Source organism: Ovis aries, chromosome 3 (genome assembly GCF_016772045.2).
Source record: "Ovis aries strain OAR_USU_Benz2616 breed Rambouillet chromosome 3, ARS-UI_Ramb_v3.0, whole genome shotgun sequence".
Classification (NCBI taxonomy): Eukaryota; Metazoa; Chordata; class Mammalia; order Artiodactyla; family Bovidae; genus Ovis; species Ovis aries.
In genome coordinates this window covers 14,209,103-14,233,974 of record NC_056056.1, presented here as the reverse complement: position 1 = coordinate 14,233,974, position 24,872 = coordinate 14,209,103, and the positions used below count along the sequence as shown (strand labels likewise).

The 24,872-nt window shown below is 52.8% G+C and overlaps 1 protein-coding gene across 8 annotated transcripts in view; it reads left to right on the top strand.

Moving 5' to 3' along the window:
• Positions 1–24,872, top strand: part of DAB2IP (DAB2 interacting protein) — a 209,595-nt gene that overhangs the window by 64,094 nt on the left and 120,629 nt on the right. For 3 of the 8 annotated variants that reach the window (XM_042245745.2, XM_042245747.2, XM_042245743.2), the window contains exon 1: positions 9,083–9,343. The exons of the other annotated variants lie outside the window; for them this stretch is intronic. In XM_042245745.2, the coding sequence (XP_042101679.1) occupies positions 9,220–9,343 (124 nt within the window). In that variant the 5' untranslated portion in view covers positions 9,083–9,219. Of the gene's footprint in view, positions 1–9,082; positions 9,344–24,872 lie in introns of those variants that run through there. 8 annotated transcript variants of the gene reach the window in all.

Here is a 24,872-nt window from a genome sequence, read left to right as displayed (position 1 = left end):
CCTGCCCCTCCTCTAGCACCTGCTGGGGCTCCCATTTCTGTTCCAGATTGAGGACAGAAGCCCTTAGTGTCATTGTGCAAGGGATCTGAAAGACCCCCCAGACAACTCCATTTTCTAGGAAAGGGAACTGGGCCTATGAATGGGAAGGGCCTCGCTCAAAGGCACACAGCAAAGCAAAGGCTTCATTCCTTCATTTCTTCATTTCTTCTGCCAGCTCCTGCCTAGAGTCAGGACTTCCATCCGGACCTCCCAACCAGTCCCAGGCTGCTGTGAGTGAAAGTCGCTCAGTCGTGTCCTGACTCTTTGCACCCTCATGGACTATACAGTCTATGGAATTCTCCAGGCCAGAATAGAGGAGTGGGTAGCCTATCCCTTCTCCAGCAGATCTTCCCGACCCAGGAATCGAACTGGGGTCTCCTGCATTGGAGGCAGATTCTTTACCAACTGAGCTATCAGGGAAACCCCAAGAAATAAAGAGTGGTTTTATAATAGCCAAAGACGAGTTTTCTCCCCACAAATTTAAAACATGCCCAGACTGCTGCTTGATAGTAAATTCTGCAGCCCATTGTGTCCATGTGGAGGGGACCCAGGCCCAGAGAGGCGAAGTACCTTGTCCTTGGTTCCCTTCTTAGAAAGAGTGGTGGCTCTGAGCCCAGCTCCCCTTGCTCTTCTCATTCATCAGCTGTTTTCTGAGCACTGCTGTGTGCACTGGGGACACGCCTGGGACAGGGCTAAGGAGGCCCCTGCCCTCATTAAAGTTTGGGGAAAGACAATTAGTGAACAGCCGAATGCTCAGATAAGATGGTTTCAGGAAGTGATAAGTTGAAGAAAATAAAACAAGGCAGTGGGATCGGGTGTGGGGGTTGGGGCAGAGGTACTTGAGATACGCTGGCAGGGATGTGACATTTGAGCTGAGGCCTGAATGGCAGAAAGGAGCTGACATCTGAAGGTCTGAGGTTAGAGTGTGAGACAGTGGAACAGCATGTGTAAAAGCCCTGAGGTGGGGCCACGTACTTCCCATTCAAGGGTTGGATGGGTATCCAGTCTTGTCTAGCACCATCTTAGCCAGTGGTCCCTCAAGAAAGCTGCTAGGAAACTTCGAATTCTCCCACTGTAGTTCACAGGCATCTAGCCTAGCCCTAGACTGAAGAAAAAGACTGAAGGTAGGAAAGGAAGATTGGGAAAGATTGAAGGCAGGAGGAGAAGGGGATGACAGAGGATAAGACGGTTGGATGGCATCACCGACTCAATGGGCAAGAGTTAGTTTGGGGAATTGGTGACGGACAGGGAAGCCTGACGTGCTGCAGTCCATGGGGTTGCAAAGAGTCCGACACGACTGAGTGACTGAACTGAGCCTAGCCCCACCCTGCAGGCCTGCTGAATGGGGCCAGCCTCTCCTTTCAGTTGCAGAGTGAGGATCAGAGAGGGCTGTGACTCACTCAAAGTCATGCAGCCACACAAGAGGCCTGGAGTCCTGATCCTCTGCCTCCCCAGCCAGAGTTCCCTCCTTACCAGTCTATTTCTCCCCTCTGGCGGGGCTGCCTGGGCCTCATCCCTCCTTGGATCTATCTCCCATCTCTTCTCTCTACTCTCACCCTTATACACCCCATAGAGTGGCCTCACAGTTCTGTATGCTGCCCCCAGTATATGCCTTGCTGTTTCCCATCTTTGAGTCTTTGCTCATGTTGCCAACCCCTCTAAGAATATACTCCTCTGCTCTCTATTCTAACTCCTACTCAGCCTTCTAGCTTAGTCCCAATGACTCTTCCTCCAGGCAGTCTTTCAGGATTTCTCCCTCCTCCACCTCTACTCAGTGCTGATTCCAGATCAGATGGGCTCAGCCAATTTTCCCACGCTGCCACCATCTCCCCCAGTCATTATTACTGAGAGCCTGCTCTGGGCCAGTTAATGTGCTGACCAGATCTGACTGTCCTGCTCTCAAGGAACCCACAGATTGCTGAGAAATAAAATAGCCTAGAGGGGCAGATGTCAGCCAGTTTGTCCACAGGGCTTTGATTCACTATGCTATTTGACCCTCTGCTGCTGCTGCTAAGTCACTTCAGTCGTGTCCAACTCTGTGCGACCCCATAGACAGCAGCCCGTCAGAACCCCCCCTCCCTGGGGTTCTCCAGGCAAGAACTCTGGAGTGGGTTGCCATTTCCTTCTCCAGTGCACGAAAGTGAAGTTCTCTACAACCCCACAAAGTTTAAGTATCATCATGCCCATTCCGTAGTTGAGGAAACAGGCACAGAGAGGTAAAGGTACTAAGCTGAAGTCACACAGCCAAGAAGTGCTGGTTCCTCACTCCAAATCCCATACTCCTGCAGCTCCCTGCTGAGATGGGAGCCCCCTAGAAGCTGGCTACTGGGAGGGTTCATCTGTCCTCCTCAGTGGGATCTACAAGGATGGCACAAGACCCCTCCCCTCCCCCCGGAACCCAGGCCAGTGCCAGCCACGAAGTGGTTCACAGATGACTAGGCAGGCCTGCCTGGAAAGGGAGGGGACTCTCTGACCTCACCCTGGGACCATATGCCACCCCCTCCTGTTGCCCAGTGGGTGCGGAGCTGTCTGGGCCCATCAGCTGGAAGGGGCAGAAGGAGGCCTGAGACCTGGAGCCTCGGCTCCAGGCTGGGCAGGGAGAAGGAGGAGCCATGGGTCCACCTGGAGCTTGGCAGCGTTTTTGGGTCAGGGCAGGAGAGGAAGTACGCAGAGAGAGCCGCTCTGGGCCTGGCCATCTGGGCTGAAATGCTGGCTGCTGGGGTGGGGGTGAGAAGGAGGGGCTGAGGCTGGGGCCTGGAGAGCGAGTCCTCTCCTCCCCTGGATACAGACTTGGAAGCTCGAGCTGCGGAGCAGTGGGAGTGGAGGCCGGGCACCTGTGGGCAGAATGCATCAGGCATCTGGGAGGCATGGTCCAGGTCATTGAGAGGGAAAGGCGGGTCTTGGCATCGCTGTTTAAGCCCCAAGGTGGACTAAGCCCCAGCTCCCATGTGTGACCTCAGGGGAGTCCCTCCCTCCCATGGCCTCATTGCCCCATCTGCGGGGAGTGATCGTGCTCCACCCTGACTGCGGGGGTGGAATGGGCCATCAGACCCTCCATGTGTGGAGAATTGATGCCAGATCCCAGCTTGTGATGAATTAAAGGCAGGCTTCTCCTGGCAAGTGGCTGTCCACAGCTTCCGCAGTTCCATCACCTGCTCTGAGGTTTCCTTCTAACCCCGACCTTCCAGGATATATGACAGGCTGTTGACATGTACAAGAGAGATGTGTCCTCTTCTCTGGGCTTCTGGAGGGCGGGAGGAAACACCTAGGTGATGGTTTGGGACTGGAGGAAATTTCTAGATCCCAATGGGACCCATGGAGGTGGATTAGCAGAGATAACTTGTCTTAACATGTGACACCTGGGGCCCAGAGATGTCAAGGGACTTTCTTGGAGTCACACAGGGCCCAAAGAATCACAGTGACCCTACCCACTGGCCTTTCACCCCCTCAGAGCTCTGCCTCTCCCAAGGGCTCAGCCCAGTTCTGGATGACTTGATTTCAAAAAAACATGCACAGTACCCGAGGCCCTATCTGTGTGTGTTCCAATATCCATGCTTGATTGGTCCCCTAGTTCTGCCTATGTTGAGCAGGGCAGGGCCATCTAAGCCTGGGGTCATCATAGCCCTAACTGGGCCATTTTTTATGAAGGATGTCATTAACTTTGTTAATGGCTTTAGGGAGGAAGTCCAGAGGCTGGTGGAGGTGGTGGACAGCTGGTTCGGCCTCAAGCACTTGAGCGTGACCTCTCAGGCTTGTTTGCCCCTCCTGCCATGTTGGTGATACCCTCCCCCATCTGAATGAAGGTCCTACTCATGGTCCAGCCTTATTCCCGGATGAACAGCGGACACAGGAAGCCGTCATTGCCTGTCAGACAGGCTGCCTCCTGGGGCAGAGACCTGTGACCTCAACCATGAATTTCCCCCACAGCGCCCCCTTCCCTACCCTGCCCAGGGCTCCAGCGACTCAGAGATTGGGACTGGCCTGGGAGGCGGATGTATGCAGGGCTGCCTGGCTGGGGACTTCCCCAGGTCACTACTGCGCACCCTCGTCCCGACAGGAAATCTGACAGGTCTGAGCCCTCCAGACACCCATTGTGCGGAGCCTGGCGTGGGCTCCAGTGTTTCCCCTGTCAGGATTCCATCCCTTCTTGCCTCCTCCTTGCCTAAGCTGGTTTTTAAGGAAAGTTCCAGGCTGTTGCCCCTCCTCCATCTCGGCATAAAGTCCTGCTCAATCTTAAGACCTTTGCTCTTTCCAGCCTGCCTGAGTTCACATCCTGATTCCTAGTGCAAGCTGCGTGACCTTAGGGGAATTACTTACCCTCTCTGTGCCACCAATATTTTCTGTAAAATGAAGGTGGTGACCATCAACTGAGATAATGTGCATAGCTCAAGTAGTCAGTAAGTGCTGAATACAGTTTATTGCTATTAAATCCAAGCTTCACCCTCAGACAAACTTGTAGTCTTCCTGTGTTAAAGGTCTCTGGCTCTGGTTCCCTCCAGGCGTGAGCATCTCTCCTCCCTAAGTGGAATCCAGTGTGAGATCATGTTTGTTGTTGCTGTTGTTTCCTGCACAACATGGCCCTTCTGAAAAGACCAGGCCCTCCGGGTTTGCTGCGTGCTGTGCTCCATCACTTCACACGTGTCTGAGTCTTTGTGACCCCATGGACTGTAGCCTGCCAGGCTGCTCTGTCTGTGGGATTCTCCAGGCAAGAATACTGGGGTGGGTTTCCATATCCTCCTCCAGGGGATCTTCCCGACCCAGGGACTGAACCCACATCTCTTACGTCTCCTGCGTTGGCAGGCAGGTTCTTTACCACTAGCGCCACCTGGGAAGCCCGTTAGTTGAAGAAATGAGTGATACACGGGAGGAAACACAGTCCTGGATGGGCAATTTAAGGCTTTCCAGGGGGTAATTCTGATTGTATGCTGTGTTCTCCTTCCTCACCCGACTGTAAATCTGGCAGCCCAGTAAGATGTGAGGCTGCACTGGGCTGGCCCTTCCCTGCCTCTGAGCCCACCTGACCCAGCCCTGGCTTGGCCTGTGCTTGACCTGGACTTCCAGCCCAGCAGGATGCTATTCCCCTCCAGACCACTGGATCCTGATGGTGCTGTGCCCACATGGGGAATTCTTCATGTCCGTCCTTCTCTGGTCTTCTCCTGTGTCCTCACTCTTCAAACCTGACCGGTGGGGTGTGGCTAGGGTGGAGAGTGTCAGGTTGCTTTGATGAGGTGATGTCTGAGCTGGGTCCTGAGGGGTGAGGAGAGTTCGCCAGGTGGGAGCAGAAGGGAGACCTTCATGGCAGCCATGTGGCCGTCAGGGCAGAGGCTGGAGCCTTTGGAAGCTGAGAGCAGATAGATCAGAGTGTCTGGCATGGGTTGGTGTGCAGAGGGAGGAGGCTGGCTGCTTTGTGACAGCTTGGTCCTTTGTGGTACTCTGGGAGTTCACCTTTGGGGGCTTTTGAGGGATGATGAAGGTGATGTGCAGTCAGGTTGGATCTAACTTAACTAGCTCCCATCCCCTTGCCTGGCACTTACTAAACATGCAGATTTCCAGGCTTCATCCAGACCCACTGAATCAAGCGTCTTGGAGGAACCTCAGAAATACACGTTTAACTAGCTGGGCCATTTGGGAGCCGGAGGCAATGGAGGCTGCAGCCTTGAACACCACCCAAAACAGCATGTGGGGCAGTAGAAGCTGGGCCTGTTCAGGAGACCCTTTGGAGGCAGGACTGTGGTGGGAGAGCCAGACCACTGAGGGACTAGAGCCTGCAGGGCCCCTGGCTCACCGGTCGGAAGGGTCTGGGGAGCCCTTGCTGGCCAGGGCTTCCCCCGAAGGAAGGTCTGTGGCAGGAAGTGGTGGTGGTATGACGGGGGGCATTTTTAGGTGCCCCCCCTCCAGTCTGGGCAGTCTCCGGAAAGCAGCTGCTTCTGTTTGAAGGGAAGAGGCCACAGGGGCAGCGGGTGGGGGTGGGTGGCTTGCTCCACAGCAGGATTGATTCCAGATGCTCTGCTCGGTGTGCACGGAGCAGGCTTTGTCTGCCTGGGGGTCCTGGACCTCCTCTCTCACCTCCCACCCTGCCCCTCCCCTACTCAGCCCCCAGCTGGTATCTTCTTGGTACTCCTCTCAGGCCCGAGGAGATGTTCAGCTTGGATGCCTGGCAATGCCCACTCCATCCCAAGGCCAGAAATGCAAAAGCTTCTCCCTCCCTGAGGCAGATAGGTTAGGAGTCTGTAACTTCTCCTTGTAGGCAGGGAAACGGAGGCACAGAGATGGACTTGAGAGCCCAAGCATAAGCAGAGTTGACGCCAGACCTTTGGAGCCCAGCTGTGTTTACATGTTAGATCCTGAAGTCCCCTAAATCTGCTAGTTGGGAGTCCCAGACCGAGACCCACTCGTCCCAGCCCTAATCAGCTTGATCACTTGATAAGTCTCTCCTCTCATTCAGGAAAGCTAGAACCTGGCTAGAACCTGGGAATTCCTGTTTTGGGGGGAAACTGGGCCAAATGACTCTTGCCCCCATCCTGAGCTGGACCTCCTGGGAGTCCTCCTCCCCTCAAAACTAGTGGGCCTGGCTGCAGAAGTTATTCATTCTGGAAATGCCAAGGTGTGGGTAGGGGGCTGCAGGAGCCCCAGAAGAGTGGGAAGGGTCCAAACTGGATGTCCTGGAGGAGGCTTTAGAATCCAGCGCAGCTCTCCATGGAAGATAGTATTGCTCTACCCAGGGGCCTCTGCATTTGTAAAAGAGGCTCCTGGTAATGTGTGCTATTGCAAATAAGCAGTGCTTTAGCCAAAGGAGGCTAATCGGGTCCTTGCAGCCCTTGTGGTTTCCCATCTTCCCCAGGGATTGGCCAGAGCTCTGGGGAGAGGGGCCAGGAGAGTTGATGGCTTCTGACAACCCAGACAGGGTTCGGAGGAGCAATACCCCTTCGGCCCCTCCCCCCTGGTCCTGGGAAGGCGCCTGGCTTCCAGCTGTGATCCAGGCTTCTCCTGACCTGGGGGCCCTCCCCCTGGCTGAGGGAGCAAGGGAGGGGGTCTCCTCTGTGAGGTGCAAAACCTGGTCTGGATTCCCACCGATCGCCCCACCCCCTCCAGGGCCCCACCTTTTCAGCTGTGCTGGAGGAAGCCGTCCAGACTACCTCAGGCCCCCCACGTGACTCTCCCACCAGCACACCCCTAGGATTACTTGTCAGAGTCCCATCTGAGGTCCTTTGTCTCTGTCACTGAGGCAGGTACCTCTCCCTGCCAGGGCCTCAGTTTCCCCTTCTGTACTTGAGGGGTTGGAGCTTAGGCAGATGGTTATGAGAATAATTTTATAAATAAATGCTGCTGCAGAGGCAAGGTGGTGTAGAGAGAGATACTCCCACAAATGGCCAGGGTGGCCAGGGAAGCCCGCAGGAGGTGGGCCGTAGAATGATGGAGTTTGGCCAAGCAGAGAAAAGTCAACAGGGGGCCAGTCCCTTCTGTGTGTGTGTGTGTGTGTGTGTGTGTGTGCGCTAAGTTGCTTCAGTCGTGTCTGACTCTTTGCAACCCCATGGACTGTAGTCTGCCAGGCTCCTCTGCCCATGGGATTCTCCAGGCAAGAATACTGGAATGGGTTGCCACCTCCCCCTGCAGGGGTTCCTCCTGACCCAGGGATGGGACCCGAGTCTCTTATGAGTAAAGAGGTGTGAGAAGCAGGGGAAGAACAGAGGTGAGGCTGGGGTGGTTTGAGGGGTGCTAGATCTCTGGAGGCTCAAATACCAAAGAAGCTTCTTTGCGCTTGTGGCTTTGGGACTCTGGGGAGCTATGGATGGCTCTTCAGCTGGGCAGTGCCCGACTTGAAGGCTTTCAGCAGGACGCCATAGAGGGAGCCTCAGTTTCCATCCCTACAGTGGGGTAGGGATGGTGCTGCCCTGTCCGCAGCCCTGCCAGAACTGCTATAAATGCCCAGCGGGGGAGACCTCACAGCATCTGAGGTGTTTCACTTGGGAGAGGGTTTAGATCAAAGGCTGCCCTTGAGGCTCAGCTGGTAAAGAATCCGCCTGCAATGCGGGAGACTTGGGTTGGGAAGATCCCCTGGAGAAGAAAAAGGCTACCCACTCCAGTGTTCTGGCCTGGAGAATTCCGTGGACTATACAGTCCATGGGGTCGCAAAGAGTCAGACATGACTGAGCGACTTTCACTTTCACTTTAAATCAAAGGGACAAATGTTCAGATTTGGCAAAGCCCCCAATGGATACATAGGTGTTCATTCTGTTCTCTCTAGATTTTGTGCGCTTGAAATACCCACCCTAATTGTAAATATATAAAAGTCATACATATATCAAACAGAACGATTTTTAAAAGCACAGGTGAATGTCCTGCCTGAAGTGAAGTGAAGTGTTAGCTGCTCAGTCTGCCCGACTCGCTGTGGCCCCATGGTCTATAGCCCTCCAGGCTCCTCTGTCCATGGGATTCTCCAGGCAAGAACACCAGAGTGGGTAGCCATGCCCTTCTCCAGGGGATTTTCCCAGACCAGGGATCGAACCCGCATCTCCTGCATCCACAGGAGGATTCTTTACCGTTTGAGCCGCAAGAGAAGGCTGTTCTCTTCTCAGCCATTTCTGCCTGGCAGGGCCCCTGGTGTATCGGGGGATATGTTTGTGGGACGGTGCTCAGCCCAGGGAGCCTGGTGTAGAAACCAACCCTGCGGCATCGGCCTCATTCGAACCCCAATCGAAGGTGACCAGTTCGAGAACAGGGTGCCCTCCCGGTCGCCTCGGGTGCGCCCTGCCCCGTGCGGGGAGAGAGCGCGCGCACACGGGTGCCTGTACCCTCCGGCAGAGTGGGGCGCCGCGGGCTCCCAGAGGTCCGGCCTCAAGCTCTCAGGGCCGATGACCCTCCCGGGGACCCGCCCGGGGTCCCAGGCACTCCGGCCCGCCTGGCCCCGCCGACTCCAGGCCGGGATTTCTCCCGCACTGACTTTCCGGGCCGGTGCCAGCCCGGCCTCCCGGTCCCCGGCCCCCGCGGCGGGGCCGGCTGCTCCGCGGAGGGCGGGAGCGGGAGGAGGAGTTTGCGCGACTTTGTGGGGCAGCCTTGGCCTCGGCGGCGGCCGCAGCGGCGCGCGGAAGAACGCGGGGACGCCCGCCGGGCTGGCCGGAGCGGGCGATGGGGCCCGTGTGAGCGCGCCCAGGCCCGGCCCGGTGCCCGGCGGGCGGCAGCATGTCCGCGGGCGGCGGCGCCAGGAAGAGCACCGGGAGGCCCTCCTACTACTACCGGCTGCTCAGGCGACCCCGGCTGCAGCGACAGAGGAGCCGCTCCCGCAGCCGGACTCGGCCCGCCAGGGGTAGGCTCCACCTCAACTCCTGACCCCCGGGTCCTCTCTAGCGCCCGGCTTGGCACCGGGTGCCCTGGGGTGCCTGGGACCCCAGGTCCTCCTGCTGTCGATTTACCCCGACCCTCTCACTCGCCCCCTGTGGTTGCCCCCGTGCCTACTTGTTCCTCATTCCCCAGCTTCTCCCCATCCACCACGCTGGGGGTGGGGGGTCGGGGATGGGGGAAACTGAGGCTTGAGGGTCTCCTCTTGCCAAGGGCAGGCAAAGTGGAGATCACAGTTCAGCTTCTTGCCTCTGACCCTCAGTTTGGACCTCTGCGCCTCAGTTTGTTCAGTAGCGGTGGGGGTGGGGGGGATGGAGTCACCCTGAGGGGTTCTGGCTCAGGTTCTGGCTCTCCCCAGGCTCACAGGACCCTGTCCTCTCAGCCTACCCTCTCTCCAACCCCCATCGTGGCTCCTCTGGGACTTAACCAGGACTCCACCATCTCTTGGGTGGAGGGACACATGGGTGGAACTCCGGTGGTCCTATTCCGGGGGTCCTTGGCTCCAAAGGAGTGGTGGCTTGTAACATCTGTCCAGGACATCTCTGAGTGGGTGGGCCAGGGTGGGGGCCACCTCCTTTGAAAGGAGTTTCTCTCTTTCAAGGCCAGGAGGCAGGACACGGAGGGGGAGGTGCGAGCAGCATTTTCTTTTTCCAGTAACAGGATCCTCAGCTGGAAAGGCGTGTGATCCAGGGGGCTGGGTGGGGGCCGGGACTTCCTTCCCTGGCTGGGTAGAAGGGAGTGGGGAGGCCCCCCTGGAAGGAGGAGGCCTTCAAAAGGGCCCTGTGTAGGTCGGAGTCCCTGGCAGAGGCTCAGGCCCACGGAGGTGCCCATGGGTGGGAGGAAGGTGGGTGGGGGAGTTGGGAGCACCTAATGGATACCTGGGCTGTGTTTACACCATCAGGTTATCTTGGGAATCCGGAAGGCTGGCCTGGTGCCCAGCCTGACCCAGAGCAGTTTGAGCAAATCTGTGCTTGGCATCTGGTCAAGTGCCCCCTGCTCTGGGCTCTGGTTTTGTGGCCTGGACCCTGTAACTGTGGTTGCCCGGAACCTCAGTTTTCTCGTCAGTGAGAGGATAAGTCAGGCAGGCAGGCAGTACAAGTTCATCTGCCTCGCCAGGAATGGAGAAGACTTTTCCCACAGTCAGGGCTCAGCAGCAATGTACGGGGCTTCCTCAGGAAGTGGTGAGTTCCCCGTGCGTGGAAGGGTTCAAGCTGAGGCTGGGAATGCATATGCGCGTGTATTCTGGGAAGTCAGTCTTCAAGCATCTCCCAAGGGTTGTGATCTCCTCCCCCTTGCCTTCCTTGAAGAGGTCCCTGACTGCTCCCTCCCTCCAACCTGGCCCTGGGCCACCAGAGGTCTGGGCTCAAGCACTGTGAGGTTGGGCAAGGTTTGTCCCTTTTCTCAGCTTCCTGGGCTGTCAAAGGGGGCTGGGAGTACATGGAAGATTTGGGGAGAAATGGGTTCAGGTTGTGAGAAGCAGGAGCTGTACAGATGCCCCGGCAAGCTCAGGGCACCTCCTGCACCCACCCTACCCCTGCCTCATGCCCTCTGTGAACTTCCCTTCACTCTTGACCTCAGCTCAGCTCTAGCCCCGGAGGCACAGAGAGGATCAGAAGCTCCCCCTCCTGCTTAGCCAACTGAGCAGGAGACAATCAATGCATGTCTGGCCATTGCCTGAGCCCCAGCTCCCAGGCTCGCTAGTGTGGGAGCCCCAGCCAAGCACCCAGCTTGCAGGCAGGCGGGAGGAGACTGTTCCTGAACAGAGGTTATGTCTGCGGAAATCAGGGAGAACTTCCCAGAGCAGGTGACATTTGGACTGGGTCTCACCACCTGGCGAGAGTTTCCTTTGGCAGAGGGAGTGGCTGAGTCAGATGGGAGTTCAAGCCCGAGGTCTGCACAAAGCCATCCTTTGGCCAGTTACCTCTCAGCCTCAGTGGCCTTGTCTGGTAAATGGAGGTGATGATGGCAGGGTTGTTTAAGGACTGAGGGCAGGAAATATTGGGCTGGCCAAAAAACTTGTTCGGGTTTTTCCATAAGATGTGATGGGAAAACCCAAATGAACTTTTTGGCCAACGCATACATGGAAAGCTAGAAGCCTGTGCTGCTTGGGACTTGGGCCACAATTGATGTGGTGTGAGCTGTGGATGTCCTTACTCTGGACAGAGCAGCAGTCCTTATCCTTATAGAGCAGAGTAAGTAAGGATGTCCTTACTCTGGACAGAGTGCAAAGACGGGGAGGTGGAAAATGTCTTGGTATGGTGGCTGAGGTGGTAAAGAGTCTGCCTGCAATGCTGGAGACCTGAGTTCGATCCCTGGGTTGAGAAGATCCCCTGGAAAAGGAAATGGCAACCCACTCTGATATTCTTGCCTGGAAAATTGCATAGATGAAGGAGCCTGGTGGGCTACAGTCCATGGGGTGGCAAAGTCAGACATGACCGAGTAACTAACTTTACTTTACTTTATTATGGGTGGAATTCATCCTGGGGTGGCAGAAGGCATGCATTGGATAGAGGGGATAGTGGGGAACAGCAGTTGGGGCCTGATTACAGGCCCTTGAGCAACGTGGAATCATGGGTGGGAGCAGGGGAACTGCCTGGCAGGGTAGTGGAGCTACCCGGCTGGGGGACAAACCTGCCTCCAGTAAACTCCCAGATCCCTGACTATGCCTCCAGGACCACCTCACCCCCTGAGGATAGCACCCCCACCCAGGTGGGAACTCTTGCTGGGGGAGCCATCCCGAGGCCTTGAGCTCATTCTTTGTGACCTCAGGCCTCAACCTCCCCGTCTGTGGGGTGGCAGGGGGGTGTTGGTCCCATGGTGGTGACATCATCAGGTCCCCAAGCATCCCAGCCCTGATCTGGCCCTTCCTTCACACCCATTCCGGCATCTGCCACCAGCAAGGAAGGACAATGACAGAGAACTCGTGTGTTTGTTCAGAAACAGGAAAGAACAGGGAAGAGTCGGCAGGTGATGAGGACCCAGCTGGGCCTGGCCAGGGGAAGGGTTGACCCAGACTGGCACCCATCTGCCCACTGCCCCCACTGTCTCTCTGGAGTGGCTGGCAGGGAGCTCCCTGCAGGCTCAAGAGGAAGACTTTGTCTCTGGCGGGGCTGCCAGTGAGGGACAGTGTCTGCAGCCCCCACGGTGTGACCACAGCAGGGCACTAAGTGAGGTTCCTCCCTTCACTGGCCCTGAATCCTCAGGAGAGGCAGAGTGAATCTGTTGGTGGGGCTGGGGCACTAAGTTTGATGATGGCCGGAGGCAGGGTGGAAATGGTGACGCTGGCGTGGCGAGGGTCATCTGGCCACTTTACCCTGGGCCTTGTGGCTCAGCCCCCTTGAAGGCTGGGTGTGACCCATGAATTTGAGGGGGTCCTGCCACCCAAAGTGTGTCACGAAGCCAGGGTACCTTTCCACCTACTTCCACCAAGGTCAAGATAAGCTTTGTCTGTCTGAGCTACTTGTACCCCCGGGAAAACTTGCATTTCCCTCCTGCGTGAATAAAGTTCGCCCATTCATTAAGCTAGCAAGCATGACTTGAGCACCTACTATGTGCTGGGAATGGGGCCACATGAGGAGGAATTGACAGGCTCCTGGCCCTTGGAAAGCTCCCAGTTGGTTGGGGAGGCTGGCTTGTTGAGCTGCCATGGGGCACTGAGTCCTTTTTGGGGCACAGGGCAGCGGGTCATGGGAAATGGGCTCAGATCAGCCATGAGCTAGTTGTGTAACTAGGCACATCCCAGGGCCTTAGTTTCCCCATCTGTCAGTTGGGGCTAATCCTGTCCTGTTGCCTCCACGTGTCAGGAGACCTCTTGGAGTGCCCATCCCTGTACTCAGGGGAGGTTCTTTTCTTTATGTCTTCATCTGAGTTTTTCCAGGCATCCAGACACATGCCAGGCCCTGCCTGGGCGCTGTAGTCTTGGCCTGTGTTTTCTCCTTAGATGGTCAGTTCCTTTGCCACGCCCCCACACACCCCATGGCATGGCACCATGCCTTGGTTGCTGTGTGCTTCTCCTCCCCTCCACCTGGGGGGTCTTTCCTGCTAAGCTATGCTGGAGTCAGTGAGAGGGGCCTCGGAGGGGGCTCCCAGGAGTGCCCCAGCACCCCCCGAGGAATGCAGGCAGGAGGACCTCACAAAGGTGCCCAGGAGGACTGGGGCTGATCCCCTGAGGTGGTGGTCCCCTTCCAGGACTTAGAAGTTGGCAGCTGAGTGATCCAATTTCTGGGTTCCAGAGGGAGGCACAGAGGGGCAGTATGGGACCCCAGTAAGGTGGCAATGTGGTTGGGGGGGGTGTTGCTGGTTTGAAGAATCTGCTTCCTAACTGGGAGCAATGATTAGAGAGGTGCCTGAGTGCCACCAGAGGGAAAGATGGGTGCTGGGACCACTCCTAGGGGCCCTGGCTTCAGGGAGACCTACTGAGAGGCCACTGGGCAGCGTGTGGGCCCTGAGGGCTGGGCAAGCCTGAGAACAGCCCTGGTGGGGGCTGCTTGTACCTTGTGGTCCCCTCAGTCTTTGAATGTCCAGGCAAGGGCCCTCGACTTGGCTGAGACCGCTGAGATTGTGCAGATACCCTTTCCTCCTTGTTTCTCCCTTTGTTCCTGCTGAGACACCATCCCTCCTTTGAAGGGATCGGCCCCAGCTTCCTCAGGCCCTCCTCACCTGTACATGCCCCAGGTCCTAGGAGCTTCACTCCTCCTCATGACAGGTAATAAAGTTCCAGTGAATTCTGTCTGCTGAATGCCTGCTCCATGTTGACAGTGGGCTTAACTCGGTCATTTGCCTTATTTAATGCTCATAACAGCACTGTGGGATGGATACTGGCATTATTCTCATGTTTTAGGTGAGGAAACCGTGTCCCAGAGAGTGGGAGCCTTGTCCACCTTCAGGCAGCTCAGAAAGTGTGGAGCCCAGCTGTGCCTCACTTGCACATTCTGAGCTTGTGAACACACCCCCTTGTTCCTCCGTAGGCAGATCCTTCTGAGGTCAGGCCTCAGTTTTGATAAGGCCACCACCTCCTCCTCCTATCTGATTTGCATAGTCAACAACTCTACTGGGTGTTCACAGCCATCCTGGCCATAATTCAGGAGGGAGGCAGGGGAGTGACCCACTGGCATCTGTGTGTGTGGGGGGGGTCAGTCTTTCTGGTCGGGCTCTCTCTGTGCCTTGGATGACTCAGGCCATTCCCCAGGCCCAGTCTCTTCCCCTGTCCCCACCCCTGCTCCCATTCATGCCTGCCAACCATGTCCTTTCCTTGGGCAGGTCACAGGTCTTACAGCCTCCACCCTGTTTTTCCACCAAGGTCCTTTGTGCTCAGGGCTTAGCATTTCTTGAGGTGAGGTCCCTGGAGACAGGCAGGTAGTTTGAGGCCCACTTCCCCAAGCTGTCTAGGTTCTTGAGGGAGGTCAGAGGCCTCAGTGCATCCACTGGAATGTCAGCCTCTTGGTCGTTGTGTTTCTGGCCCATCCTCCTCACCTCTAATAATAATGAAGAAAATAGCTTCCTTTTCCCCACCGACCATCTGCCAGGTCTGGTGCTAAGAGCTTCACCTGACCTTCTCCTTTTAACTTCCCAACCCTCCTAGAGGTTGGGGTCATCACCATCACTTCCCTTTGCCAGGTAAGGAAACGATCTCAGGGTTTGGAGGAAGAGGCCAGGTGCAAACTAAGGCCCCTGGCCTCCCGAGCTCACGCTTAGAAGCAGACTTCAGCTGGTCAGGTTGGAGCTCTGATTGCCAGGCCCCCTGTCTGTCTCGGTGCGTTCGGTACTTCCTGAGACCTGGTGACACAGGCCTGGCCCCAGAGCCTGCTTTGCTTAGCTGCTGATGGGGGAGGTTGGAGGGATTGATCCTGGCCATCTCTTGCAGCTCCGGCCCTAACTGTTCCCCATGACCCCTGTGGAAACTGAGGCTCAGAGAACCGAGGCCCCTTGCCTGAGGTTATGTAAAGATGTTAACGTGATCTATGTCTGAAATCCACACTCCTTTGCATCCTATTTCGGTATTGATTTTGTTTGTTGCTTAACATTGGCATGGATAGGGAACTACCTTGGGGGTAGGGGTCAAGTGGTTAAGACTCTGTGCCTCCAATGCTGGGGTTGCAGGTGAAATCCCCATTTAGAGAACTAAGATCCTGCATGCTGGGCAGTGCAGCCAAAACATAAAAATAAATTAAAAAATTAAAAAAAAAAAAAAGATTAGCCTAGATGGAGACACTGAGGCAGCTGGGTCCTCTTGATGGGGGGGGAAGAGGGATTGAATTCCTGTGTAACTTGACACAAACGTGCTCACGTCCTGAACCTCATACGTGTTATGCTTTGAAATGACATGTAGCCTTTTGGCTATTTTTAAAAGAAAAGCAATGGCTGTGATATTTCCCCTGCACCTTCCTCTTGAGGCCACTTGGTTAAATGTCAGGAAAGGGAGAGTATTTCCTGGTCAGGAACATTCAGAGCTTGCTGGGAGCTGAAGTTTTGTTTTCTGTTAAGGAGGTGTTTGGGGAGTCGGTTCCTGGTCTCCCCCCCGTCCCACCCCCGCCTGCCTGCCGTTTCTCTGGGAAGGTTGTGTTTGACAGTTGCTGGGAGGAAGGTTTTGAGAGGGAACAGCGGAGATGCCCGCGCGTGGAGTGGCAGGGTGGTTATTTTTAGCCGTCCCCATCCAGTAGAGGCATTTCAGCGTTTGTTCAATATTTAATTATCCATCTGAAACTGGCCCACGTGGCCTTGAGTTTGGAAGCGGTTCTCTGTGCTGTGGTTTCCTCTGATTGCATAAATAAGGAAGCGAGGGGAATCTCAATAGCCCTCCAAATAATACGAATGAAAAAAAATTAAAAAAGAGTAGACTCTGTGCTCAGGAAAGGACGGGCTTGGTTCCACAGTCTAGACAGACCACCTGTACGTTAGCAGAAAAGCTGAGCCCGTGAGGACGCCGACCACGTCCTTGGAAACGCAGCCATGCTTGGTCTCTGAATCCCAGACTCCACAGCTGCCCGGGTTTTTATTTGGGATGGGTTCTCCCCCCGCCTCTACTGGGTTCCTGTGTTGACTTTGACAGCTGCCAGGTACCTGAGAGGAGGTTTAGGGATTTTGGTTTTGGAAGTCTTGTTAGCTTTTATTTCCCTTCTCTCTTCTCCCTGACAGGCAGGAGAGCTGTGTCGGCATCTGGGCTGTGTTCTTTCTTTCTTCTTGGCCCTTAGAGGTGATGTGTTGACACGGCTGTGAAATGGAAAAGGCAGAGCCCAGGGAGGAAGGTGTGGGGGTGCGAGGCCTTGCCCGCTCCCCTGGGACTCTGGTGGGTGAGGGGAACAGAGGGGAGAGGGAGAAAGCGGTACCAGAGGGAGCCAGGCAGCCAACGATGGGCCTCCTTTTGGTGTCCTTTGGCTTGGGGTTTTGTAGAACTTGGATTTAGAGGTTGGAAATCAATAAACCACCAATCTGGGCTGGTCTTAGGGAAGAGGTGTTTGTTGTTTTTCCTTTTTAAAATCCATTTATATCTCTATCCTAGGGCTTCCCTGGTGGTTCAGCTGGTAAAGAATCTGCCTGCAATGCAGGAGATCCCAGTTCGATTCCTGGGCCGGGAAGATCCCCTGGAGAAAGGGATAGGATACCCACTCCAGTGTTCTCGGGCTTCCCTGGTGGCTCAGCTGGTAAAGAATCTGCCTGCATTGGAGGAGACCTGGATTCGATCCCTGGGTGGGGAAGATCCCCTAGAGAAGGGAACCGCTATCCACTCCAGTGTTCTAGCCTGGAGAATTCCATGGACTATACAGTCCATGGGGTCTCAAAGAGTCAGGCATGACTGAGCGACTTTCACTTTCACTCTTCACTTATATCTCTACCCTGGGGACTGGGTTTGGCTCAGGAGTATGGCCAGGGTGGGAGTGCCCCTGAGTGCACCGTGATACCGTGTGACCTCTGGGCTCAGAAGTACTTTGAACAAGTAGATGGGAAGCGACATAGAGTATCGTTAGAGGCTGGGTGAGTTGTCGTTATCTGTTCATTCAAAGCCTGAGGGGTTAATCGTAGCTCTGTTAGGGCTGATCTAGAAATAAAATGTGATGCCTGTGGGGATCGGAACCATCCAGATGGTTCCTTGGCATTCTCTCCCCCACCAGAGGCTGCTACAAGTGTTACTTGTACTTGTTCAGAGCAGCAGAGCTTTAGTGAGCCACCTACTGTTTGCAAGCCCTGTGCCAGGGGCTGCCATAAAAGCGTACAGTCAGCCCCCACCCGCAGGAAGCCGGGCCTAAGGGGAAGGTGGTCCAGCAAGTGGGTTAGCAGATGGTGGGACTGGAAGGGCAAGTGGGGCCTTGAATGGTGAGCCAAGAGGTTGGAACTCCCCCCTGGCAGGCCAGAGGGACTGAGAGGGAGAATTCTGGGAATAACAGTCATTATAATAGCACCAGCTTTCCCTTTTCGAGTACTCGGTGCAGGTGTCCGCTTCTAAGCTCTTCTTGTGCAGTATTTCATTAAGTCCTCATTCTCACAGATAATCTTTGAAAAATTTTTTTGCTTGCTTATTTATTTTTGGCTGCGCTGGGTCTTTGTTGCTGCTTGTGGGCTTTCTCTAGTGGCTAGTGGGGGCTACTCTTCGTTGCTGCGTGCAGGCTTCTCACTGCGGTGGCTTCTCTTGCAGAGCTCTAGGTGCTTGGGCTTCAGTGCTTGCAGCCCAGGGGCTCAGTAGTTGCGGCTCTCGGGCTCTCGAGCAGGGCCTCAGTGGCTTGTGGCACACCGGCTTAGCTGTCCAGTAGCACGTGGAATTTTCTCGAACCAGGGACCGAACCCATGTCCCCTGCACTGGCAGACAGATTCTTCTCCACTGTGCCACCAGAGAAGTCCTTTCTCACAGATGATCTTATCAGCCTATGTTGCAGCTGAGAAAACTGATGGTGCGTTAAGTGACTTGCTCGGCATCACCCAGCTACTGAGTGGCCGAGTCCTTGATGTTTCACTCTCATTGTACTTACCAGAGCTGCAATTTAGGAAAATGGTTTTAAGCCCCCAGCAAGCTAGACTGATGTGACTGGGGAGCAGGGAGGTGGGAAGAGTGGAAATCAGATGTGTCAGCCATCCTGGTGCGAGAGGCATGGGTCTGAGCTGGGAGAGAGAGCTCAGGGGCCATGCTCACAGAGAGAATGATGGGGGCTGGTGGTGAGATAGGCCTGGGCAAGTGGGGTGGCTTGGAGGAGGGAAAGGGGCCTCCAGAGTGGGGAGCATGGCTAACAGGCCTGCTCTGATTCTTGATGCTGCAAGGGTGGGAGAGGGATACTGGACTGCAGTCGGGGGGTGCTTTGGGGAGCGTCTTCAGGAGAGTGATAGATAAAGTACTGGAGGCTACAGGGGGTCGAAAAGTTGGGGGTGGGGGTGGTGGGCAGAACTGGACATTGCTGGAGAAGTTGGGTGGATCTGGAGATCTGAGTGAAGCCTAGGTTTGCCATTAACTGTCTGGATAGTCACCGTTCCACCTGGTGTCTAGGAACCAGTTCAGAGCTGCGTGTTTAGCAGCAAGCTGGTTGGGGGCCTGTGTGCCCTCCCTCAGTAGCAGCAACCTCTGAGTCCTCCTGGGATGGGACCCTGGGCTTCCCAGGACCCAGGATACAGCCCTCTGGTCCCACCCCCAGAAGCAGAGCCGTCCAAAGAGGGAGGGGCCAGTTTAAGGAGTGGGGGGGCATGGGCTGGGGGCTGTGATGTTGTGGAAGAGGCTCCTGGGTCACCGATAGTCCCCAGGGGCGAACCCCGGCTATGGGCCAAACTCCTCTGTCTCCTTTTTAAAGAATATAAAGTTTATGTCAGTGTTTTGGAGCTTCCCAGGTGGTGCTAGAAGTAAAGAAACCACCTGCCAATGCAGGAGACATAAGAGACCTGGGTTCCATCCCTGGGTTGGGAAGATCCTCTGGAGGAGAGCATGGCAACCCACTCCAGTATTCTTGCCTGGAGAATCCCATGGACAGAGAGGAGCTTGACAGGCTGCAGTCCATAGTGTCGCATGGAGTTAGACAGGACTGAAGCAACTTAGCACGCATATACATGCATGTCAATGTTTTATCACTTTCCCCTCAACCCCTAGGATTACAAAAGTAATAAAGAAATACCCATTATAGAAGAGAAGAAAATTTAAAAAATCAACTTTAATTCCAGCATCCAGTGATAAGCTCTGGGAGAATTTGGAAGGTTATTTCCAGGCTTTTTCCTTTTTTGAATTTTTGGAAAATTCTAAAATATTTGAAAGTATAGAAAATCATATTGCAGACACCCATACACTCACCTCAGACTAAGTGAATGTTAACATTGCCATGATTGTGTCTCTTCTTTTTTCCCTCTTTTTCTTAGAAATAAAATGATTCACGTACAGCAGGGGATCAGCAAAGCACAGCTAAGAGGCCAGATCCCACCTGTTTTTATATGGCCCACCACCTGTTTTTGCATGACCTGTGAGCTAAGAATAGCATTTACATTTTTTCAAGGGTTGGGACAAAAATCAAAAGAGGAATAATGTTTTGTAATGTGAACATTATAGGAAATTCAAGTCTTCCCTGTCTGTAAGTAAAGTTTGTTGGAACACCACCATGCTCACTCACATTGTCTGTGGCTCTTTTCACATTACCTTGGCAGAATTAAATAGTTGAGACAAATCTAGCCCTTTATGAAAAAAAAAAAATTTTGCTGACCCTTGAGATATAGCTAAAGCCTCCTACACTCTCCCCAGGAATAATCAGCCTCCTCAAGGCAATGCCTGTCCTGCCCACATGTGCTATTATGCTTTTACTACATTTGCAAATGCGTCCAAATGTGTAGTACTGCACTGTGGGTTTTAAAAATGGGGAGAGAGAAATTATACATGGTGGAGGAGAGGGAACACTTGTTTCCACGCTGGGACTTCCTTTAGTGTTAAGTGTTAGTCACTCAGTCGTGTCTGCCTCTTTGCAACCCCACGAACTGTAGCCCACCAGGTTCTTCTGTCTGTGGGATTTCCCAGGCAAGAATACTTGAGTGAGTAGCCATTCCCTTCTCCAGGGGATCTTGTTGACCCAGGAATTGAACCTGGGTCTCCTACATTGCAGGTGGATTCTTTACCAGTTGAGCCACCAGGGAAGCCTTTCCTATTCTGAATTCCAGCCACCTGGAGTAAATGCCAGCTCTCTGTCTGGCCGGGAATAGGCCCTGTGGCTACAGACATGAAGGAGAAAACTTTGGAGTGAAAATGGAAAGGCGACACTCAGGCTAAAGTTCTCAGAAATCCTCAGAAAGGAGCCAAAAGAGACTCAAGGACTCCTTGGTTTGTGTCTTTTACCTGGTAAACATCTGAAAAAGGATAGAACAAGCCCTTTTATATTTCAAAAATGGGATAATCACCAGTCACCAGTTAAACTCAAATATGATGTTATAAAAACCAGATCCATATCTCTTATATTAAAACCATCGGGTAGAGTTTGTTGATACCTACTTTGGTACCTCTATTGATATTTACATTTGTGGGATGTAGTGCTCTAAATAAATGTGTATATTTAGTATCTCGGAAGCTGCTTTTGGGGGTGTTTTTTATTTTATACTATTTGGTCTGGGTCAGCCTGGATTAAGAGAGAGGAATTACTTGTATGTCCTCTATACTTGTGTACAATAAATTTGTTACATAAGAGTTTACCCTACAGTTAAAATGAAATACATGGTTTATTAGCATCAGACAGGACTGAGTGACTGGACTGAACTGAACGGAACGAACTGAACTGAACTGAACTGAACTGAATGGTCTATTTGATAATTAAATATATGGCCATGTACTGAAAAAAAGAAGGCTCAGGGAGGAGAAAAACCTTCAGGCCAGGTAATTCATCCTTGGAAAAGTGAAAGTGTTAGTTGTTCAGTTGTGCCAACTATTTGCGACCCCATGGACTGTAGCCCTCCAGGCTCTTCTGTGCATGGAATTCACCAGCCAAGAATATGGAAGTGGGTAGCCATATTCCTGACCCAGCGATTGAACCAGCATCTTCTGCATTGCGGATTCTTTACCAGCTGAGCCACCAGGGAAGCCAAATTCATCCTTTTGGAAGGCCGGGGATACTTTGAAAGTGAGGCACGTGTCAGGATGAGGAATAGGAAGTTCAATTCTATTCAGTCATTCAGTCGTGTCTGACTTTTTGTGACCCCATGGGCCATACACCAGGGCTCCCTGTCCATCACTCCCGGAGTTTACTTAAACTCATATCCATTGAGTTGGGGATACCATCCAACCATCTCACCCTCTGTCGTCCCCTTCTCCCACCTTCAATCTTTCCCAGCATCAGGGTCTTTTCCAATGAGTCAGCTCTTCGCATCAGGTGGCCAAAGTATTGGAGTCTCAGCTTCAACATCAGTCCTTCCAATGAATATTCAGGACTGATTTCCTTTGGGATGGACTGGTTGGATCTCCTTGCAGTCCAAGGGACTCTCAAGAGTCTTCTCCAACACCGCAGTTCAAAAGCTTCAGTTCTTTAGCACTCAGCTTTCTTTATAGTCCAACTCTTACCTCCAAACATGACTACTGGAAAAACCATAGCCTTGACTAGATGGACCTTTGTTGGCAAAGTAGTGTCTCTGCTTTTTAATATGCTGTCTAGATTGGTCATAACTTTTCTTCCAAGGAGTAAGCGTCTTTTAATTTCATGGCTGCAGTCACCATCTTCAGTGATTTTGGAGCCCCCCAAAATAAAGTCAGGCACGTGTTTCAACTGTTTCCCCATCTATTTGCCATGAAGTGATGGGACCAGATGCCATGATCTTCGTTTTCTGAACGTATGAATAGGAATAGGAAGTATGGATGGTCAAAGGCAGTTGTTGAGGGATTCAAGTTAGAGGGACATAGAGAAGAGCTGGTGACAGTGTCTACAGATGCTGAAAACTTTGCAGCACTTACCCTGGACTGTTATTTATGAGGCCAACCAGGGGCTAGGGAGTGAACACTGGTACTGTCCTTTCAGAGAGGACATACGCAGGATCTTGGAACACAACTTGGGGTAGGGAGGGGGGGCGCATCTTCTAGGCGCTTCCCTCCCATCTCCTGAGCACCTGCAGCCTGATCTCTCCATGTCTCCTCTGAGGAGCTCTTGGGCCCCCACCAAATGCTATATGTTGAGGATTCCTGGGGCAGGAGGTGCAGTGGACCCCAGCTCCCACAGTCACCTCCATGCCTTTCTCCCAGCAGACCCCATCTCTGCAACAGTGGGCAACCTCCACTGACTCTGAACCACGCCTTGAACTTGAAGACAACTTGAACTCTGATCCCAATCCATTTGGAGAAAACAGGCTCCTGCAGTTCCATAGACTGGTGACTCCTTCCCTTCCCCACACCCAACATTGCAGAACCAAGTGTGCAGCCAAGCAAGGCATCCTTCATCTCTTCCTGCCATGGGTAGTGGGGCTGAGGTGGCACCTGGAGATGGAGAGAGTGGCCTGGGGCAGGGGGGACACTCAGCCTCCTGGAGGACTTGGAACCCATTTTCCCACCCTGGGGCGGTCCTTTGATTCAGAGATCACCAGGCTAGAATCTTGCCTTCCTTATTTCCTAGCTGTGTGGTCACGGCCCTTTCCATTGATGTTGCTGAACTTCAGTTTCTTCCTGTTAAAGTTGGAGCTGATGTTTCCTACTTGGACTCAGTGTGAGGATAAAAATACACATCGGGCGCAGTCCTCATTTCTCTTAGATCTGTTTCTCCACATTTCCTGATGGTCCATTTTTATTACCTGCAAATACAGTAAATCCCCTAGATATGAATCTTTAAGTTGCAAGCTTTCACAGATGTGAACGTTCCCCTGTGTACCAGCTGTTGTACTGTACTACTATACTTTTCAAGGTGCTGTACTGTAAGATTAAAAATGCTTAGTTTTTTTGTGTTTGTTTTTAATGTATTATTTGTGTGAGAAGTACTATCCACCTGCTATAGTGCAGTACTATATGGCTGATTGTGCTAGCTGTATACCTAGGCTAACTTTACTGGACTTATGAACCAGAAATTGTTCACATGTGGGGGACTTACTGTAGCCAATTGTTCTGCTGCTAAATCTGTCGAAAAAACTATCTTTTCCACCATCAATTTACCTTTGTACTTTTTTCCAAAAATCGACTGACCGTCTATATGTGGGACTATTTCTGGACTCTTTATTCTGTTCCATTGATCTATATATCAGTCCTTGTGCTAACGTCATACTCTCTTGATTACTTTAGTTATATTTCCAGACTATAAAGTATCTCTTGAAACCCTGTAATAGAAGCCCCCAACCTGTTTCTAGTTTCTCCAGATTGCTTGGCTCTTCTAGGTCCTTTGCTTTGCCATCTAAATTTAAAATTGAGTGCCTTTAAAATGCCTCCTAGGATTTTGATCAGGATTGCATTGAATCTGTACATCAGTTTGGGGAGAAATGCCATCTCAACAAGACAGAGTCTTCCAATTCTTGAAGGTGGTGTATTTCTCCATTTATTTAGATTTTCTTTACTGTCTCTCAGCAATATTTTTTTAGTTATGTCTTACATTTGTTTTTGTTAAATTTATTCCGAAGTGTTTTTGATCCTCTTTTAATTACTGTGAAGGGTGGGGATTTTACCCTACTTGCCGACTAGCTACTTAGCCTCGTAGAGTTTCCTGGGTGCTGGCAGAAGGCAGAGGACTCGTGGGCCAGAGACAAAGGACTCTACGATTCATGGCCTGTAGCGTGAGCCTGATGTTTGCATTGATCTTCGTTCCCTCCAGTTTTGTAGGGCAGTCACACGTGTTTTTGTAGAACATAAAACAATGCTGCTCTTTTGTTTTTCCAAATCGTAACTTCATGTACCTTATAGGACCTGAGGTACAATCTGTGAGTCAACTGTTCCTCAAGCTAAAAATTATATAAAGAGCTGAGATTCAGTTTGCGTTAGTATTAAATCCTTGAATTAGACATTTGGAGACCATTTATTTATTGAAGAACAGTTGATTTACAGCGTTGTGTTGGCTTCTACTGTACAGCAGAGTGATTCAGTTATGCTTATATACCCATTCCTTTTCATATTCTTTTCCATTATGGTTTATTACTGAAGCTGAATTTAGATCCCTGTGTTATACAGTTGTTTTGTCGCTCAGTCGTGTCCAACTCTTTGCAAGCCCATGGACTGTAGCCCACCAGGCTCCTCTGTCCATGGGATTGTCCAGGCAAGAATACTAGAGTGGGTTGCCGTTTCCTTCTCCAGGGGATCTTCCCGACCCAGGGATTAAACCGGCATCTCCAGTGTCTCCTGCCGTCTCCAGCATCTCCTGCCTTGGCAGGCAGATTCTTTGCTACTAGCTGCACCTGATCCATAATCACGTCTTTGAAGTTCCTTTGCCATTGTAGTAACATATTCGTGGGTACTGGGATCAGGACATGGGCTCTTTGGGGGCCATGGGTACTCCTGAAGGCAGTACCCTCTAAGGACTACCTTTCTTCCTTCTCCCAAACATGGATGGCCAAAGCTGGAACTGGAAAAAGCGTGTAGGAGACCTACCAATATATCAATA